This window comes from Ochotona curzoniae, unplaced genomic scaffold, assembly GCF_017591425.1.
Source record: "Ochotona curzoniae isolate NIBS_2020 unplaced genomic scaffold, NIBS_Ocur_1.0 contig_43, whole genome shotgun sequence".
Classification (NCBI taxonomy): domain Eukaryota; kingdom Metazoa; phylum Chordata; class Mammalia; order Lagomorpha; family Ochotonidae; genus Ochotona; species Ochotona curzoniae.
In genome coordinates this window covers 9,459,412-9,477,876 of record NW_024466218.1, presented here as the reverse complement: position 1 = coordinate 9,477,876, position 18,465 = coordinate 9,459,412, and the positions used below count along the sequence as shown (strand labels likewise).

Genomic DNA, 18,465 nt, shown 5'->3' with positions numbered 1-18,465 from the left:
GTACATTTGTGCAAGAGACACCAAAAACCCTCAAAAGAGCATGGCTTTTTCTATTATTGAAACTACATTTACCTTAATTTGCACTTAAGTTTGTAGTTAAGAAGCTAATTGAAATTCCCACTGTAACAGCAAAATTACTAAAAAATTATTTTTATTGAAACCGTGTAATAAAACACAGACATGAAAAATAACCATGAAGTCATTGAGGAATAGGAAGATATTAATAATACAAAATGGATTAAGGTCTCCAAATGAAATGTGTGTAGACATGTAGCAACATGACCTCAAAACATACAGAATGATATAGTAGCAGTTTGAGAATTTAAGTGCCCCTTCTCTTAATAATGGATAAAAGAATAAAATGGGGTGAGGGACATAATGAAGTCACTTGAACAATGCAAGAACCAAAGAGACCCAACAAACTTATACAGTACTTTTAAAGAGTTTTTTTGTTTGTTTGTTTGTTTTTGGAATGGCAGATATACAGAGAGGAGATACAAAACAAAGAGAGTTTTTTCCATTTATTCACTTCTCAAGGAGCAGCAAGGGCTGGAGCTGAGCCAATCTGATGCCAGCCACTAGGGCCTTCTTCCAGGTCTCCCGCATGGGTGCAGGGTCCCAAGGCTTTGGGCCATATTCAACTGCTTTCCCAGGCCATAAGCAAGGAGCTGGATGAAAAGTGGAGCATCTAGTATGAACTGGCACCCATATGGCATCCTGATGTGTGCAAGGTGAGAACTTGAGCCACTAAACTACCACGCCAGGCTCAGGAATATTCTTTTAATATACACATAATTCACAATATATAAAAACGTTATGTACCTACAGATATCAATAAAATTAAAATATGTTTTTTCCTACTGATTAGAATGAAACTGGAAATCAATAACAAACTGATAAAACCCATATTAACATAGAAATTAATTTTAAAAACAGCTAAAGCAATGATCACAGAATAAATTCAAAATCATTTTAAAGTGAAGATATCAAAATTGGATGCAGCAAAATAGTATTCAGGGAGAACTCTTGAGCTGCAAATTTTTACATTAAAAAGCAAAATACCAAGTAGAAATAAATAAGAATATTAAAATAATAATCAATTAAAATAAAATTTTAAAAATCAGCCAAATTCAAAAACCTTTAGCTACAATGACAAAAGCAGCAAAGGTTCATGCCTCTAAAACCATAGAGTATACTGCATTGTACACTAATACACAGTGGTGTATCTACAAATACTGCAGCCAAGATAAAAAGAACCAGAGACACTTAAACATCAAAACTGACCCAAAAAGAAGTAGAAAATCTGAACAGACCCATTTCAAATAAATAGCTCAAGTCAATGATCCAAAGAGTACCACAGTGCAAATCCCCTGGCCAGATTGTATCTCCAGTGTATTCTACAACAGCATAGCACCCTGTCCAAACTCTTCCAAGTCAGAAAAGAGGAACCTTACTAACATTTTATAAGAATAGTACTTTCTTAATATTAAAGGCAGATGAAAAAATCACAAAATTGGAGAGCAGTCTCTTTATAAATATTCACATCAAAATCTCCAACAAAATACTAGCTACTCATATGTAGGAAACATTTGTAGGCTTGTACATCATGACAATGTCTTATTTTTCCTAGGAATATGAGGGAAGTTCAATATAGAAAAACCAGTGTATTATCAAGTATTAATAAAACAAGAGAAAGTCCATATGACAATCTCAATTGATGAGAAAAACATGTGATGCAAGCCAAGTTTTTTATCCCAAATATGATGGTTTTAAAGGACCGTATTAAGCATAAAAGCAGGCATTTATGGAAAACCCCTTGGCTCACATTATACTTAAGGCTGAAGACTGAACTTTTGCAACCTAAGGTCATGAGTAACACATGAATTTCCTGCTCTCATCTTTCAATGTTGCAATCTGTACACACTGCTGGTGTGTCTGTAAAATTGCCCAGACAGCATGAAAAACTGTTGGTTTCTCCAAAAATAAAACCCAGTAATTACACTCCTTGATGCATACCCAAAAGTTATTAAAGCAAGGGCTCAAAGGAAACTTACATAAAAGTGTACATAACTTCAGTATTTCCAGCACCAAAAATGCAAAGCAGTGTCACATCCATCAGTGAACTAATAGGCAAATAAATGTTTTATATGTATGATGAAATATTCTATAAAAAGAGTCCTGATATATACATCTTGGGGAAACTATTAAAATTCAAAATTCTTATACAAGGTAAAAGGAACCAGAAGCAAAATATCAGTTATTATTATGATTCCAATTGTAGGAATTATCCTTCATAGATGAAAACAAATCTAAATTGTGAATATGATATGATTAATTTTATGTCATAGAACTTTTACCTCAATTAAAATAAAACAAAATCAATGTAGAACTTTGTTGGTCCAATCATCAACTGAACAGGAAAGAATAAAATTTAATTATGTATGATATCTTGTGATACCATGGCATTGACATTAAGCTGCTTTGGGGGAAAGCATTTACAAAATGATTCTGAGACAACTTTTAACTTTTTAAAAGTGAAAAGGCAAGGAAAATTACATGAGAATTTCTGACAAGAAAATTAAAGCTTGAACAAAATATAATTATTTTCTGACTTTGGAATAAATAAGCTTTTCTAAATCATGACACAATATCAAAACAAATATTATACAGTCATAAGAAATGTGAAACAATAATAAAATCTACCAAACATAATGTTATGTAATGAAATTAGAGTACAAAATTGTATGACTCTAATTTCATAACAATTAAGATATCGTAAGGTTGTTGGATTCTATGTTACCGCTAGAGAAATTAAACTAATATGGGCTTATTTTTAATGGGTCCATACACTACTTTCTTTGGTTAATTTCATTATATTTCTGTAATGAGCAAAAATTACTAGAATGAAAAATTTTTAAAACGAATTTCTCTGTTATTAATGCCAATTTTCTCAAATTTTATCAGAGAAAAAGCACTTCAAATTTTTTCATCTCGTTTGAAAGGGTAAGAGATGAAAAGAGAGAAAGAGACTGAGAAAAATAGGGAAAGGGTTGACAGGTTGACAAAGAGGGAGAGAGAGAGAGAAATCTGTCCATGGAATCAGTCCCCAGCTAGCTACCCTTGCTGTGACTGGGGTCAGGTCTCCCATGTGGGTGGCAGGGACTCAATACTTGAGTCATTGTTGGCTGCCTTATGGAGGTATGCATCAACAGGACACTGGATCAGGCATGGAACAACCAGGACATGAGCCAGACATTGCCGGCATTCCAAGCAGTGACCTTGCTGCTGTACAAACAAAATAAAAAGCAAAGCTTTTTTTTTTTTTTTAAACATAAAGCAGTGAAGGCTAGTTGAGGACTCTAAAATGACACCAGAGGAATGCTGATAGAGAAATATTTCATATAATATACAGCACTTTACCTACAAAGATACTTGAGGAAGAAAACAATATTTTGAGTATATGCCTAACAGTTTATTAACTTTTTAATTAATGTTTTACTAACAATAAATCTGAGGTGTTATTTTTACTCCTTATAATATGTATTGATTGGCCAGAAAATGCTAAATTGATATTAGAGAAATAGGTCATCTGCATTATTCTTGGTTAATTCCCTTTTTCATTTATAGCAACAATTTCTAGAAAAGGCTGATTTCTTTTTCCAAAATTACAGTTTTAAATGAGTAATGTGTGAAAAATCTTAAATTTCAATTAATTTACTATTAATTGTCAATCTCACTAGGTAATGCCATATATAGTATGTTTTTACTATAAACATTTGAAATTCAACATAAAAGTGCTATTTAAAATGTGTTCCATTAAGCACAACCTCCTTCATCAAATAGGAGCAGAACTTCTTCCATGAAAGACTTGAAAGAAGATTGGAGTATTGCTGTGTCAGATAAAGAAGTCCAGCCAGGACAAGAGAGAGGTAGTGTTTATCCTCATATTTAGAGGAATGTGTAATTGTATTCTGTTTAAAATTTATTTGCTTTAATATGTTCCAGATGTTCATAGTTGCCATGTTTCATGATTACATAATTCTATGAGCAGAAAACTGTTTCTTGATGACTCTTATATACCAGATGTTAGTCAGGGTACTGAGAACACACTGGTTCATGTCTCAGGAAGTAAACTGTAGTTCTGTCCAATAGAACTTTCCGTGATAAAGTGTCCATATTTTTGTTTATCCATAGAGTAGCTGCCAGTGTCCAATGAGGCTGGGAAACTTACTTTTGAAATTTCATCTTAATTAACTCACATTTGTAACTTGAGGTTTATGGCTACGATATTGGATACTGCAACTTAATAATTTTACCACAATTTATAAAGTGCAAAACATTTTATATCATGGTGTAATATGTGTGTTAAAATTATCCTGCCATATTTATCAAATTAAAAATTACTTTTTTTTTTATTTGAGGGACAGAGGTACAGCAAGAAAAAGGGAGAAAGGAAGAGAGAGAGATTGAGGAAGACAGCGAGATAGAAAACCTTCCATCTGGTCATTCACTTTCCAAATATCTGCAACAGCTGGCCTTGGGCTAAGCTGCCACCAAATACTGAGACTGAGATTCAGATCTTCCACGTGGGTGGAAGCAGTCCAGTTACTTGGGCCATCTTTTCCATCCCTCAAAACCTGCATTGGCAGGAAGCTGCTGTTCCAAGGTGGAGCCAGGAGTCAAACCCAAACATTCTGATGTGCGACATGGGCATCAAAACCACTAGCACAAATGTTCATTGCTTAAATATATTGCTGGGGTTACAGTTAAGACTTTGTTTTTCCCTTGCCACAAAAATTCATGGCAGAGAAAAAAAATGAGTGAAGAACACCTAGTAAGAATTTTTAATAGCAAAAGTATTTCATTGTTGAAATGTTTTGCCAACAGTAAAGCTACATTTATGTTTTCCTTGTGCAATTGTTACCTACAAAGAAGATGACAACTCCATTAGTTGCCTATCAAGTTTTCAAATGACATATGCTAAGATATGAACATATTAATTGTTACAGTCACAGTTAAATGAATTACAAATATGTTGACTCTAAACATGTACATTTGGCCTAAAGCATAAAACAATAGCAGAATGAGGGAGCTTTATTGTAGCTTAGCATGTTCAAAAAATAAACTTGCAGGTCGATCCTTGATAAATCAACGTGAAATAGCAAAACTAATTGAGATAATATTTGGAAAATAATTAGATTTTATACACAATGAATTGCAACCAACTCAAGTTATGTAACAGGCATTTATTTGAGAATATTATTGTAGGGACAGAATAAAATAAATTTGTTCAAACATAATAAAAACATAATGATACAGCATGTATGTGTGCACATAGATATATGAATGTATATATACAAGGCATTACCTCTGTTGAATGTTCATATATAGAACAACGTATTCTATAAGCATATTTTCATTAAAAGATAATTAATAACAAAGTGCCTAGGATACAGTAGAATTTGGCAAAATAAAGCAATACATTAAAAAAGTTTAAATGAAGAAATATTCTAGAAAAAAAATCGTTTTGCATTAGAATAGACATTTGTTCTCTCCAAAATTCTGTCAGACCGCACCAAACTTCCTGGACAATACCACTGAATGAGAAGTAGACTGTGTGACTGTTGAACTTGCACTTGTAACCATTTTGGACCCATTATATAATAATAATATCATATAACAGCAAATTATTAAATTTATTATTCAAAACCAGCAAGAAAAAGAGAAGGGAAGGGAGGGAGGTGGAGAAAAGAAAGAAAGGAAAGAAAGCAAAGAAATTGAGTTGCTTTAAACTTTTTTCTTGATGTTTTTACTACATATTTTTTTAACATCAGCTCTTAGAAAGTATTTAATTTATTGAACAGGCAGACAGACAGAGGTGACAGATAATTCCCATTCACTATATCACTCCCCAGATACATCCAACAAATTGAACTAGGTCCTCTTGAAACCACAAACTTAGAACCCAACGTAGGTCTTACATATGGGTGTCTAGGGACCAACCACTTGAGTCATCACTCCCTGCCTCCCAGGATGTGTGATACCAGGAAGATCTGGATCAGAATTGGAGTCAGGATTTGCATCCAGGCACCCCTATACAGGATGTGGGTGTCCTGAATTGCATCTTAGCCTCCAGGTCAAGTGACTGCCTCAACCTCAGCTTTTTGGTAGCCTTGTCTGTCCTGATATTTTGTGTTTACATGTTGATCAGGAAGCTATGGGTTCATAGATATTGCCAAAAATCAGGGCCATTCCTCAGCCCCAGGGTTATCTGTGATCTATCTTTGTCCTCACAAATGGAATTTACCCTTGCAAATTGGTGTCCTGAACTTCTTGGATGAATCTCATGAAATATATAACAACAACAACAACAACAACAACAAAAGGCTTAGTTGTTTTGAAGGCAGAGAGAAAGGGACACACACACAGACACACATACACATGGAGAAAGGAAGGAAGCAAGTGAATGAAGAGAGAGAGGGAGGCAGACATACAGATAGACAGAAAAATCTGTCATGTTCACTTTTCAAATCCTTGAGTAGCTACAATGGCTAGGACTGGACCAGGCAGAAGGTGTCTGGAACTACATTTAGATCTCCCATGGGACACTTGGGCTGGCATCTGCTGCTTTCCCAGGCACAAAGTAGGGAACTATTTCGAAGGGGAGCAGTTGGGTCTTGATCTTGTGCCTTGCTGGCTTTGCAGGTGGCATTTCAGCTTGCTGTGCCACAGTGTTGAAGGCTACATATTCTTGTCATGTTGAGTTTTGGCCAAAGCTATTCTTTGCAGGAATAAGACTTGTGTCTGTCTGCCTTACCTCCAAATCTCTAAAGTAAAGCATGTCACATGAAAAATTAATGAACACTGTCTCTCAATAAGGAGGACTTAATTTATATTATACCTGAATAAATGGTAGGCTGAATTCCTGGCAAGCCTATGAAAAGATGTGGTTATTTGATAAGATTGAAGAATGTAAAATGCCTTCCTTCTAGGAACCATTTGAATACATTCAATATTTATCTTATATAGTCATTATGATATTTATTATGTAATTATGCACAGGTATAATTAAAAAAATTCTATAGCATATCTTGGGAACAGAATGTGTGTTTTTCTTTAGAAAAAAATTATATTGCTTCTGAGATTTAGCTATTTTGATTGTAAAATGTCCATTGAAAAATCTGTCAAAGGTTGTTGCATTATAAAAACCATATCACAGCATAATTCAGCTTTTTGTAATTCTCTTGTTTACTATTGAAAAATACTTTAGTAAAGTGATGACCTGTTTTCCTGTTACTTGGGTTGATTTGTTAACAAATGTGATTACATATTTCTATTTTAAGATGAAATGTGTCCAGAATTAAGGCAACAAATGGAAACTTTGCTTTCGGAAGCCATCCATCTTATTAAATGTCTAGAAAGTGACCGGGCTGAAGCTGAGGAGGCTTTGAAGCATCAAAGGATAAGAAAGAAAAAGGTCAGCCTGAAGATTGATGCTTGGTCAATCTGGAAGCTTCAAGAACTCCCACTTGCTGTACAGAAAGGTAATGGTAAGAATTTTCCATGTTGTCATTTACTCTGTTGGCACAACACAGTTAAATAATTGTAGCTCTCCATAAAAACCTTAGCGTCCAGAGTAACATAATTTCACGTACAGACCAAGACTCTTGCCTGAGATAGTAAAAACTCCTAACCTCCATAAAAGTCTTACCATTAAGCATGATGTCATATTTAGAATTTCTTTTTAGAAGGATAATGCCTAGCTCTGTCCTTGCGATCACACCCTGGAGGACTTTGAGGCCCAGGGACTCTTTTTTTTTTTTTTAAAGATTTTCTTATTTTTATTGGAAAGGCAGATATACAGAGGAGAAAAAGAGACAGACATATCTTCCATTTGATGGTTCGTTACCCAAGTGGCTGCAACAGCCAGAGCTGAGCCTATCTGAAGCCAGGAGGCAAGAGCCTTTTGAGATCTCCCAAGTGGGTGCAGGGTCCTAAGGTAAGGCTTTGGGCTGTTCTCTACTGCTTTCTCAGGCCACAAGCCGGGACCTGGATGGGAAACTGGAGAAGCTGGGATTAGTTTGACACCCATATGCTATCCAGCATGTGCAAGGTGAGGATTTTAGCTGCTAGGCTTCTGCGATGGGCCCTAGCTTTTTTTGTGTTTGTTTATGAAATCACTTTCTTGTCATGCCTGCAGATTCATTCCTTCACAGCACTCCCCACCCTCCAGTCCCTACTTGCAATTACATGATCTGTTTTGTGCTCCAGGAAGCTGACTCATATTGGGCTATGTGACAGATATGTTTAGCAGGGTGGGCATTTTGACACAGTAGTTAAGCTGCTGCTTGGAATGCCTGTATCCTGTATAGTGCTATGTCAAATCCTGGCTCCCCTCTACTTCTGATCCTGGTTCCTGTTGATGTGTCTGGAAAGCTAGTGGGTTTGGGGCAAGTTATTTGGCCACCTGAGAAACATGAATAGAAATCCAGGCTCCTGGCTTCAATCTGGCCCAGCCCTAGCTGTTACAGACATTTGGGGAGTAACCAAGACATCAAGTTCTCTATGTATCTATCTTTGTGTGTTTCTGTCTCAGTGTTACTCTGCCAAGTCATCCAGTCAGTCATACCAAAAAAGATATATTTTACAATAATTGGCTCAGCCAATGAGGATCAGTAGCATGAGGCCATGGGGAGATAATAGAGAAGAATAGCTAGCATAAGGGTACTTATAGCCCTGACTGCCTTTCTCTGCTTGTTCACTGAGTCTATTACATCTTGCTCCTGAAATCCACAATGCTACTCATCTTATGTAGCAGAAATGCTGTTCTTTCACTCTCAAGAAAGATTACTAGACATAGGTTTCCCATTGGGGACTGTATGATCCTACAAATTACCAAATTGGATGCCCATAAAAGTATTCCCTTGCAGAATCGAAGGGTACATATCTCACGCCCAATAAGCATCTGCAGATTCCCCTGGTACTGCCATTATCTTGCTTCTATAGAGTCATTGTTTTTTTCATAACCTATGTTTATGATTTCATGACCATTTAATGGAATCAGAAAGAATCATATCTGGTGTATGAATGGATTTGAATAACATGTTGACAGAACTTGGAGCTCTGCTGCATTCCTCTCCTAACATGGGAAATGCTAAGGGAAATTGGAATTCATCCCAGTGGGCAGGATTTTAAACGTCCCATGAAAGAGAGATGCTCAAGGCAGGGAGTTGGAATATCAATATAGGATGAGCAGAGGAAGCTTTTGAGAGCTTTGGGCTGCTGGCCTTTCAGAAATGATAATTATCCCCTTGTAAATGCTCATCAGGGTGCCACTAATAGGTCAATGTGTCTCAGTAATTAATAAACTTAGAATCTTACTTAATGTCTTTTGCATTGACATCTGAATTATTAAGTTTTACTGTAATAATATAATAAGCTATGTGTATCAACTCAGTGGTGCAGTGTATGTGTGTGTGTGTGAGAGAGAGAGTGTCATTTTGACTGACTCCTGGATTCATGGACTTGCCAAGGGAAATTCTTCATACCTTCAGACTGCAAAATCAGTGGTTTGGCTCCAAGCTGTTTGGTTCACGTCTGCTTCATGTGTCTGTAATTCTCTTTGGCTAGCAGCTTCCCAAGCATATGTCTTTCAGATGGCAAATGGTCAGAATATCAAAGGATAGGTAGAAACAGTATGCTGCTCAGGGAGCCGGCTTAAAACAGTTTGATTTTCCCTTCTTCTCTTAAATGTTGACCAAAATAAGTGAAACATCAAACTGAGAATCTATCAGACAAGAAAATATCTATCCACAGGGAGGATAGTGAAAATCATTTGGTTCGTGGTATCTTGCACCTTGTAACTGCGCCTTAATTTGAATTGTTTTGCTGTTGTTGCAATGTATATTAAAATGATCTCTTCACTGTTATTTTCTAATTAGAAAAAATTTTAAACCCTTTGTGATTTCTTTTTGTTGTCTATTTTAAAATCATTGTTTTTAAAGTATTTTCATTGTACTTAGAAAAATTTTTAGAATTAGTTACATCATGGTGAAATTAGAATTTTATCAGTTAAAATATCCAGCTATAACTTCAACTTTGCAATCAGGGAAGAACTCAATGATATCAAGGCTATATCAATTTCCAGATATGTAAATGTATTTTGATTTTAAGAATCATTTAAAATTCTTTGGTAAGTTGTCAAGCAAATGTCAAGCAAATGTCAACTACACGAGGACCAGTTTTTTCAATTTGGAATGGAAACTTCGAAAGTAAGTAGACATCGCTGTGAGAGTCAGTCTTGAGGGAATTCTCAAAGCTTTGATGTCCTGGGGGCTCTCCGTTTTGATATATCTGTCAGATACAGGAAACCAGAAATAAAGCTGAAGCTAACCCAAGGTGGCAGGTCTAATTAAAGATCAAGTCATGCAGCTCAGGATGCAAAGGCCAACATCCCCAGCATAAGAGTAATACATAACATGTCACTCAGGTTGAGTGTCAGGGAAACTGGACTGTCTCACTCAGTGGAGGAAAACAGTTTTTGCAGAGTATTCTTAATGTACTGATTGTAAACATGCTTGTGATTTAGATGTGTCTGAAATAGTTAAGTAGCAGTTGTTTAAGTGCTCTGTGTTAGCAGTTAAGCCAGGTGTCTGGTAGGAGCAAAGACTTTTTATTTTCTTTAAGACTAAAGTTTCAACCTGGGTGCTAAAAAATGAACTCAGATAAAGTTAAAAGAGAGGAATGGTGTCACTTATCATAAACCACACAAAATCCAGTCCCAATGAGTGTGATTCAGTAGGAACTAAACACAGAATTTTACTAAAAATACATTCAGATATTGGTTATACATGTGATTGTAATAGATGTGCTTTATACCTTTCAAAAAATTAAGAAAATAGAAGGGTAAAGAATTGTTTTTCAGAACTAGAAAGCAAAAACAGGTACTAGGAGTTAAAATGTATTATGTAAATTTAGCAATTTAATATTTTATCAAGTTATATTTTAGACTCAGGAGAGAAAGATAATAGCTAAATGTGAAGTCGGAATGAAGTACATGGAAGAAGTCACAGCAACATAAGGAAAATGTAAATGCAAATAAAATATTTAAAAGTAGCATAATAGCTTGGGAAGGTTCATGCCTATTTAGTAAAACATTATTTCAATTTTCTTACATGTTGTTTGATAGTGTTTATAAATTTCTTCCTATCAGCCCTAACTCAGTTCACGCTATGATTGTTGGATTTAAACAGCTTCTTGCTGTTTCTTTGTTGTTGTGAGATTATTGTTCTATTTTTATGTTAATATTTATCATTCATAACTTTCAGTTAATTCTCCCCTGCTTTTAATTGTATCACGAGAAAATAGTAACCCTTTTGTGTTTTTTCTTTTCTGCTGTTTCCATTTTACTTCACCATTTTATTTCCAGGTGGTTTTGGAATGCCCCTGTTGTTTCACGTTTTCTTGCAACATTTATATAAAGTGACTGTTTTAGATGTGGTCATAATAAATGAAATTTGTAATAAACTATTAATTTACAAATCATATTTTTAAATTTTACACTCTGATTCTTTTTTGTCCTGATTATCCTCCGTCTAGAACATGAGGCTTATATGAGAGATATTATTGAATTACAATGGCATCTTGAGGATAAAATCCGTGAAGCAAAACTGATAGAGAAACACAAGGTGAGACTGGAAGAAGCCAATGCGAGGATTCAAGCAGACATAGACTACCTGGTGAATCAAATCCCTCTTTTGGATGCCAAGCAGAAGCTGGAAGTGGAAGCTCTGAGGGAATGTTACCAAAAAAAATTCGAGGTAAATGAATAACTAAATGGCTGTTTCTCACTAATTATTAGTTACACAAAAGCACCTCAACCATAAAAACTTAGCATATATCAGAAGGTTTCATTCTCAGTGGAAGTCTATCTGTTACTTATTTCCTGAAGTATTCACTGAACTATTACAACTACAACTATGCAGTGTATTGGCATGCAATTTAAGTGGATGGTCTTCCCTTCCTTCATTTTGTACTTCAAAATATTTGTGAAAAGTGAAAACATAACTTCAGTGACAGGCATTTGTTGTAGCAGTTAAGCTGCCAGCTAGGGCAAGATTACCACAGACTGAAGAACCTGCATCCGCTTTCCACCACTCCAGGCATTGTGTCCAGCTTCCTGCTGATGCAGATCCTGTAATGGCTCACGAAGTTTGGTCCTTGCCCGGTAATGTGGGAGATGTGTATTGAGCTCCCAACTCCTGTCTTTGACCTACAGGCTAATTCAAACGTTGGGATGTGAACCAGTGGATGGAAACTCTCACTTCTGTCCATTTTCTTCCTCTTTATCTCAGTGTGTGTGTGTGTGTGTGTGTGTGTGTGTGTGTGTGTGTGTGTGTGTGTGTCTATGTGTGTGTGTGTCTTTTGCCTCTCAATTCCTTTTAGGAAAGTGTTATTTTAGTACAAAAATTTGAAATCCATTATGAAGGATCTTTAGAAATTTTATGAGAATTTTATGGTGTGTAGAACTCTTTGTATGGATTTCAAAATATTTCACACCCAAATAAACTTATCATTTAATTCTGTTTTTCCATATACATTTGAACTCCATGATGTATGCTTAACATTTAAATAACCTACTAACATGATTTTTGGAATTCTAATACTTTTTTTTTTTAAAGTTGGAGAAGCAGAGAAGGTGGAAAGAGAGAGAATGAGAACCTACCCACTGGCTCACCCCTGAAATAATACTGTCAGTGACCTGGCCACAGCTGCTCCTTTAATAGCTCACCAGTTGAGCTATCCATGCTGTATCCCAGGTTTTGCATTGGGGAAGCTGGACTCTCGAGCCAGAGGCAACAGCTAGGCTCAGGCGCTCGGATGTGGCATGCAGGCATCCTGAGCAGCTGCTTCACTGCTGGGTCAGATGCCACCTTGCAGCCCAGTCCTTTGTAAAAGCTGTTCATGGATGGAAGGAAATGCCAAGCAGAAATTAACAATTTAATTGCTCATGAAATGATATGAATGTCATGGAATGTGAGTGAGATCATGCCAGACAAGTCTGGGGTATAATAAGCCCAACTTGGTGATAACAGGGCCCACTAGATATTAGCAAATGACAAGTCCATGTGGCAATCCAGTCTGAATTGAAACCCTGAGAGGAACAAATGGACATTACCCTGAAGACATAAACTTCATTAAACTGAAGACCTATGTGTCCCATTTCCCCCCAGGAATATAAGTTATCCTAAGAAACATACAGCGAACAAGCTGGGCACACTTACAAAGCTATATTCACCTTTCCCTGGCTTCTCTGTCCACATTCCATTACTGCTAGGCCTCACCTCTCCTGGAACTTTTGAAAGCACGCAAATTAGAAATACAGATGATCTTAGCATTAACATCTCTACTGTCTGCCAAAGCCATGAACAGAGAGTAAGGAATACAGACATACTCCGTATGTCTATGTGCTCAAGGACTACCTGTCCTGGGAGTCTGTCCATGGGAAGCCAGAGAACAGGCAGGAACTGAGGTGGCCAAGAGTCAAGAGTGCTGGAGAGACTGAACACACGACCAAGATAGCAAGCCCCTCCTTATCACAGGCCTTTAGAGGGTAAGGGGGTGGTTACAAAAAAATGCAATACTGCCGCTCTGAAGGCCTTTTCTGGGACCCCCACATGGATGCAGGGTCCCAAAGCTTTGGGCTGTCTTCTAGTGCTTTCCCAGACCACAAGCAGGAAGCTGGATGGGAAGCGGGGCCACTGGGATTAGAACCAGCACCCATAAGGGATCCTGGTGCATACAAGGTGAAGACTTTAGCTGCTAGGCTACCACGCCAGGCACATGCATTGTGTTTTTAGTGATCAATGAATGTTTAACTTTTTGAAATCATGTAAGGGGAACATCATTTACATCTATAGTGAAATGAACAAATGTAGATTTGTTGTTCTATTTAGGTTTGATAATTTTAAAGTAAATAAAACTATCAAATATCTCATTTAGTTCAATTTCTTTCACTCACCTTCACCAAAGAGAACCATTAATGTAAATTTGACATATTTTTGAGCCTGGTGTGGTGGCCTAGTGATTAAAGTTCTCACCTGCACACACTGGGATTCCATATGGGTGCTGATTTGTATCCTGGCTGCTACACTTCCCATACAACTCCCTGTCTGGGGTCTGGAAAGGCAGTTGAGGATGGCCCAAAACCTTGGGACCCTGCACCTGCAAGGGAGACCTGGAAGAAGTTCCTGGCTCCTGGCTTCAGATTGGCTCAGCTCAGCTCTGGCAGTTGCAGCCACTTTGGGTGTGAACAATTGGATGGAAGATCTTTCTCTCTGTGTCTCCTTCTCTCTGTATATGTCTTTCCAATAAAAATAAATAAGTCTTTAAAAAATTTATTGCTAAGGAAAATGTGTATATTTTATACACCTTTGTCTTTAAGCAATTTGCTTTGTTGCTTGTTATCTACATGAATAATCTGTTTTGCGTAGCTTTTTATAATTTGTAGCCTGGTATTATTTTAGTTTAATAGTAAAGCTGTTCTTCCACATTTTATTTGCCATGTTCTATCAAGTAGATATTTCACAAATTGCTAGTTACTATATTAGCTTTCTTAGCCATCTAATATTTGGTAACTAACCACTGATTCACTGCAAAGTATAATTACCCATGTACTTTTTCTACAGAGCCTGTGTGTGTGTGTGTGTGTGTGTGTGTGTGTGTGTGTGTGCGTGCGTGTGTGTGTGTGCTGTACAAATTTTCTTTGGACAAGTGCCTCAGGGGTATCCCAGGTCACAGTTATCCGTGTTTTTGATGTTAACTAGTGATTGCTGAGTCACTCCCCACAGCACATCTAGCAACGTGTTTCACTGTAGTGGCAGCAGCACTGTGGATGAATTCTTATTTCTCCACCTTGGACAAGAAAGCTAACATCCTTTTTCTCCTGCATATTGCCATTTGCTTTTCCTCCTGATGTTTCTAAGGAGATGTGAGTGGGAGTTATTGGCTGCATATTCTAGGAAATCTCTCTGAAATGGACTAAGTGGGAAGTAGCATCCTTTTGCATTGAAACTTTGAATCATTCTCTGAAGTTTTGCAACCTCTGCATGGTAGTTAATCCCCCCAATTTCTAACTCACACAATGAAGCAGTTTAATCAAACAGCACCATATCTTAGCAAAATGTGCCTGAATTACCTTCTGGCTTGTCAATTAGGAAAGACTTCTTGGAAAAAATAGAATTTGGAAATGTTGGAAAAGATGTTGGAACACGGATTCTCATCTGGTCTACAGTTTGTGAGAGTAACAATTGTTCACCTTTAAGGAGAGTGATATGGGAATCAGTGTTAAAGAAATTCCTTAAAATATACATCATTGCCTTCTGGATCAGCATGTCTTTCTTTTAGCAACATCTAAAGAAAATAATTCAGAATGTGACATTTCCTTACTGGGTGCTTCACCACTGTAACAGTTGTGTATCTCATGAGGTGGTGCGTATCAAGTTGTGTATAATGTTCACAGAATTGATGGTGAATTGAATAATGAATTATGCAGTCTAAGGGAGTATTATGTAGAAGTAAAGTGATGCAGAGACAAAGTCAAGTAGATAGGGGGGAGAGATAAAAAAATATTGTGGCATTAATGAAGAAAAATAATCCTGCTAGATATTTTGCATGTTTATACTGAGCCGATGTATTTGTTCCAGGCTGAGGAGAGTTAAGGTAGTGTTTGTTCATGAAAAAAAAAATCTAGAATAAAACATTATTTAATTAAGAAATCCATGTCAACCAGGATATAAAGTTATTTTTGTCAGTAACTTTTGTTTCATCACAGCATTGATGCCTATATAATAAAGATGCTTCCTGAACAGTAGATAGAATATTGTGTAGGAGAGACTTTTCTGCTTAAATTAAAACTAAAGTGTTTTCTTTCTTTAAATAAGTTTTAACATTTATATATTAGCAAAAGTGTATTTCAATTTCAGGTAATGGAGCTGTGTAGAAAAATTCATGGAGATCTTGAAGAAGCTCTAGAAGACTTTGAAAACACTAAGTTTAAGTCTAAGCAATTGAAGGAAGATTTTGAAAAAGAGATTCTTAAGGATGAAGCAAGCATCAACAACTACAAGTAAAAACTTTTCACAATTGCTAACTATTGCATGTAGCAGTAGAATATTCATTAAAAAGTAGCACATGGCTTGCATTTAAAATTTCAGTTAAATACAAAAAGAATTTAAGCTACTATGTTGTATCATCTGCTACATAAATGAAACTGCATTTGTGTGCTTATGTGAAATTCTCTAGATTCCTGAAACTTTATATTAAAACTTTAAGCCTCCTCACATATTGTCAAATTGCCTAAAGCTATGCTGTAACAATATACATCCCACTTTGTAACAGTGACTGCCTTAGAAAATCTAGCACAGTTTATTATTAAACAAGTTATATAGCAATGTATGAGTTATAAAACAATTATTTTATATTTGGATTTATTTGATTATCAATAAAACATTTAATATGTAGATTAATTATATGTTTTGCATACCAGTAATTGATTTTTTACTTTATTTGTTCTGATACATTTGTATTTATGATATTCTTTTAGCTCCTTTTGTTAGCTTATTTTTCTTTTCTTTTTTTGTTTTTTCTTTTTTAGGAATTGGGAACTTGCTTTGAAATGGGAGAAATAAACTCCACTAATTCCTATTATTAAGGCAGAAGCTAATTTAAATGCAGTTTTCTTTTAAGGCGGATAAAATCAGCTGTTTTTTTTTTTTTCTCCTTAGGAAAGAGTTAGATAAGCTTGCCAATCTATTCAATCACTACATCAGTTCAATAAACAATGTTAACACTGACATTGAGGAGCACGAAGAGGCAGTGACGGAAGTAATAAAGGAAACAAAATCATCAAGGAATGAAGTAGCCAGTTTATCCAAAGTTGTGAGTTTTTTTATATTTAAAACAAGTGTTTTTTTCATTTATAAGCTGTTCAAAGTTTCCCTCTGTCAATCACTAATTACTACTTAGCTGAGTTTCTGACAATGTCAGTGTTGTATTACTGTGCAACAGATGGGCACACACTTACCATGAGCAGCCTGGGTACAGAGTCCATGAGTCAGTGGTGCCTCTGCTCCCCATCTTTCAAAGCTGAAATCAAGGGGCTGCAGCCCTGTGTTCCTTCATGTGGACTGCAGGCGCAGGGGGATTTTGCTCTAGGCTCCTTCAGTTCTGACACGACTCCTTTCCTGTAGATCTCAGCTGATGTTCTTATTTCCTTGGTGGCTGTCTGTCTAGGGCCATTCATTTCAGAGACTGCCTGCTTTCTCTGGCTGATGGTTCCCTTCAGATGTAAAACCAACAGTGGTCTGTATTCAGTCTTTGTGCTTGGAACCACTCCATCCTTCTATTCATAACTCATGTTTCCTGGAGTTGAAAGTATTTTCTCCAGCATGTGCCTTTCTCTGCAGTTAAACAAAATTATAAAGTAGGAAAGGGGAAAAAATGAATAAATTCCTTTGCCAATTTGCATTTCTACCTAAATTGAAAAGATACTCTTCTGTCATTTTTTTATTAAAAGATCTTTTAGTTGTATTTCACCATGGTTTATTAATCGGTAGTTATTAATGAAACTGAGTATGTATTATAATGTTTGTTGATCATGTATATCACATTTCCTACAAAACAAAAAACCATACTCAACAACCCTATTTGTTGAATGATTGTCTTTTTGTTGATTTGTAGGAATTTGTTGTATATTATGGATACCAAACATTTTAAAGATACTTATGTTAATACTTTCTTCACATGGTCTATTTTCAACTCCTTATGGTAACTTCTAATGAGAAAACCTTTGTATTTTAACAAGTACTTCATTTGAGCTTTATATTTTTCTAAACTTCTCTAGGAAATTTCTTTTTACCTTAAGGTCATTAAGGTGTCTCATTCTTAGGTTTTTGAAATTTCCTTTCTATATTCCTGTACTGTCTTTAGAAGAAAGTAGATTTAGAATGTTCAAAACTTAGAATTTTCCTCTATTCTATATTGTATTTAAGAAGTTCAGAAGTAATACATTTTTCTAGAATTTGTAGTGTATATTTCACTCGATAAATGTGAAATCTGTATGAGATCTATAAATTGGTATGATGTGAAGAATGGTTCAAATTATAATTTTTTCTCACAGAAAAACAAACTACAAATATTAATTCCACTTTAATTTGTTGCCACACCTTTATTATATTAGAGTGTAGTGCTGTTTTTTTATCATATATTACACTTATAAGCTGTGTAGATCTCATATCCATTTGCACATCTTTGTTCTGTCTGCTTGGACCAATTTACCTAACAACTCCCTTTATGTATATTTCAATAATTAATATTGATTACACGTCATGATGAACTCTCCAACCCTGTGCAGCTTTGCAGGGTCACATTGCTTGGAACCTGTCATACTCCATATAAATTACAGCA

The 18,465-nt window shown here is 35.9% G+C and overlaps 1 protein-coding gene across 1 annotated transcript in view; it reads left to right on the top strand.

Moving 5' to 3' along the window:
• CCDC178 (coiled-coil domain containing 178) overlaps nucleotides 1-18,465 on the top strand; it is a 301,909-nt gene that overhangs the window by 10,640 nt on the left and 272,804 nt on the right. The window contains exons 4-8 of the mRNA XM_040984659.1: nucleotides 3,844-3,929; nucleotides 7,344-7,544; nucleotides 11,599-11,819; nucleotides 15,984-16,126; nucleotides 16,785-16,938. Coding sequence (XP_040840593.1) covers nucleotides 3,844-3,929; nucleotides 7,344-7,544; nucleotides 11,599-11,819; nucleotides 15,984-16,126; nucleotides 16,785-16,938 — 805 coding nt within the window. The remainder of the gene's footprint in view (nucleotides 1-3,843; nucleotides 3,930-7,343; nucleotides 7,545-11,598; nucleotides 11,820-15,983; nucleotides 16,127-16,784; nucleotides 16,939-18,465) is intronic.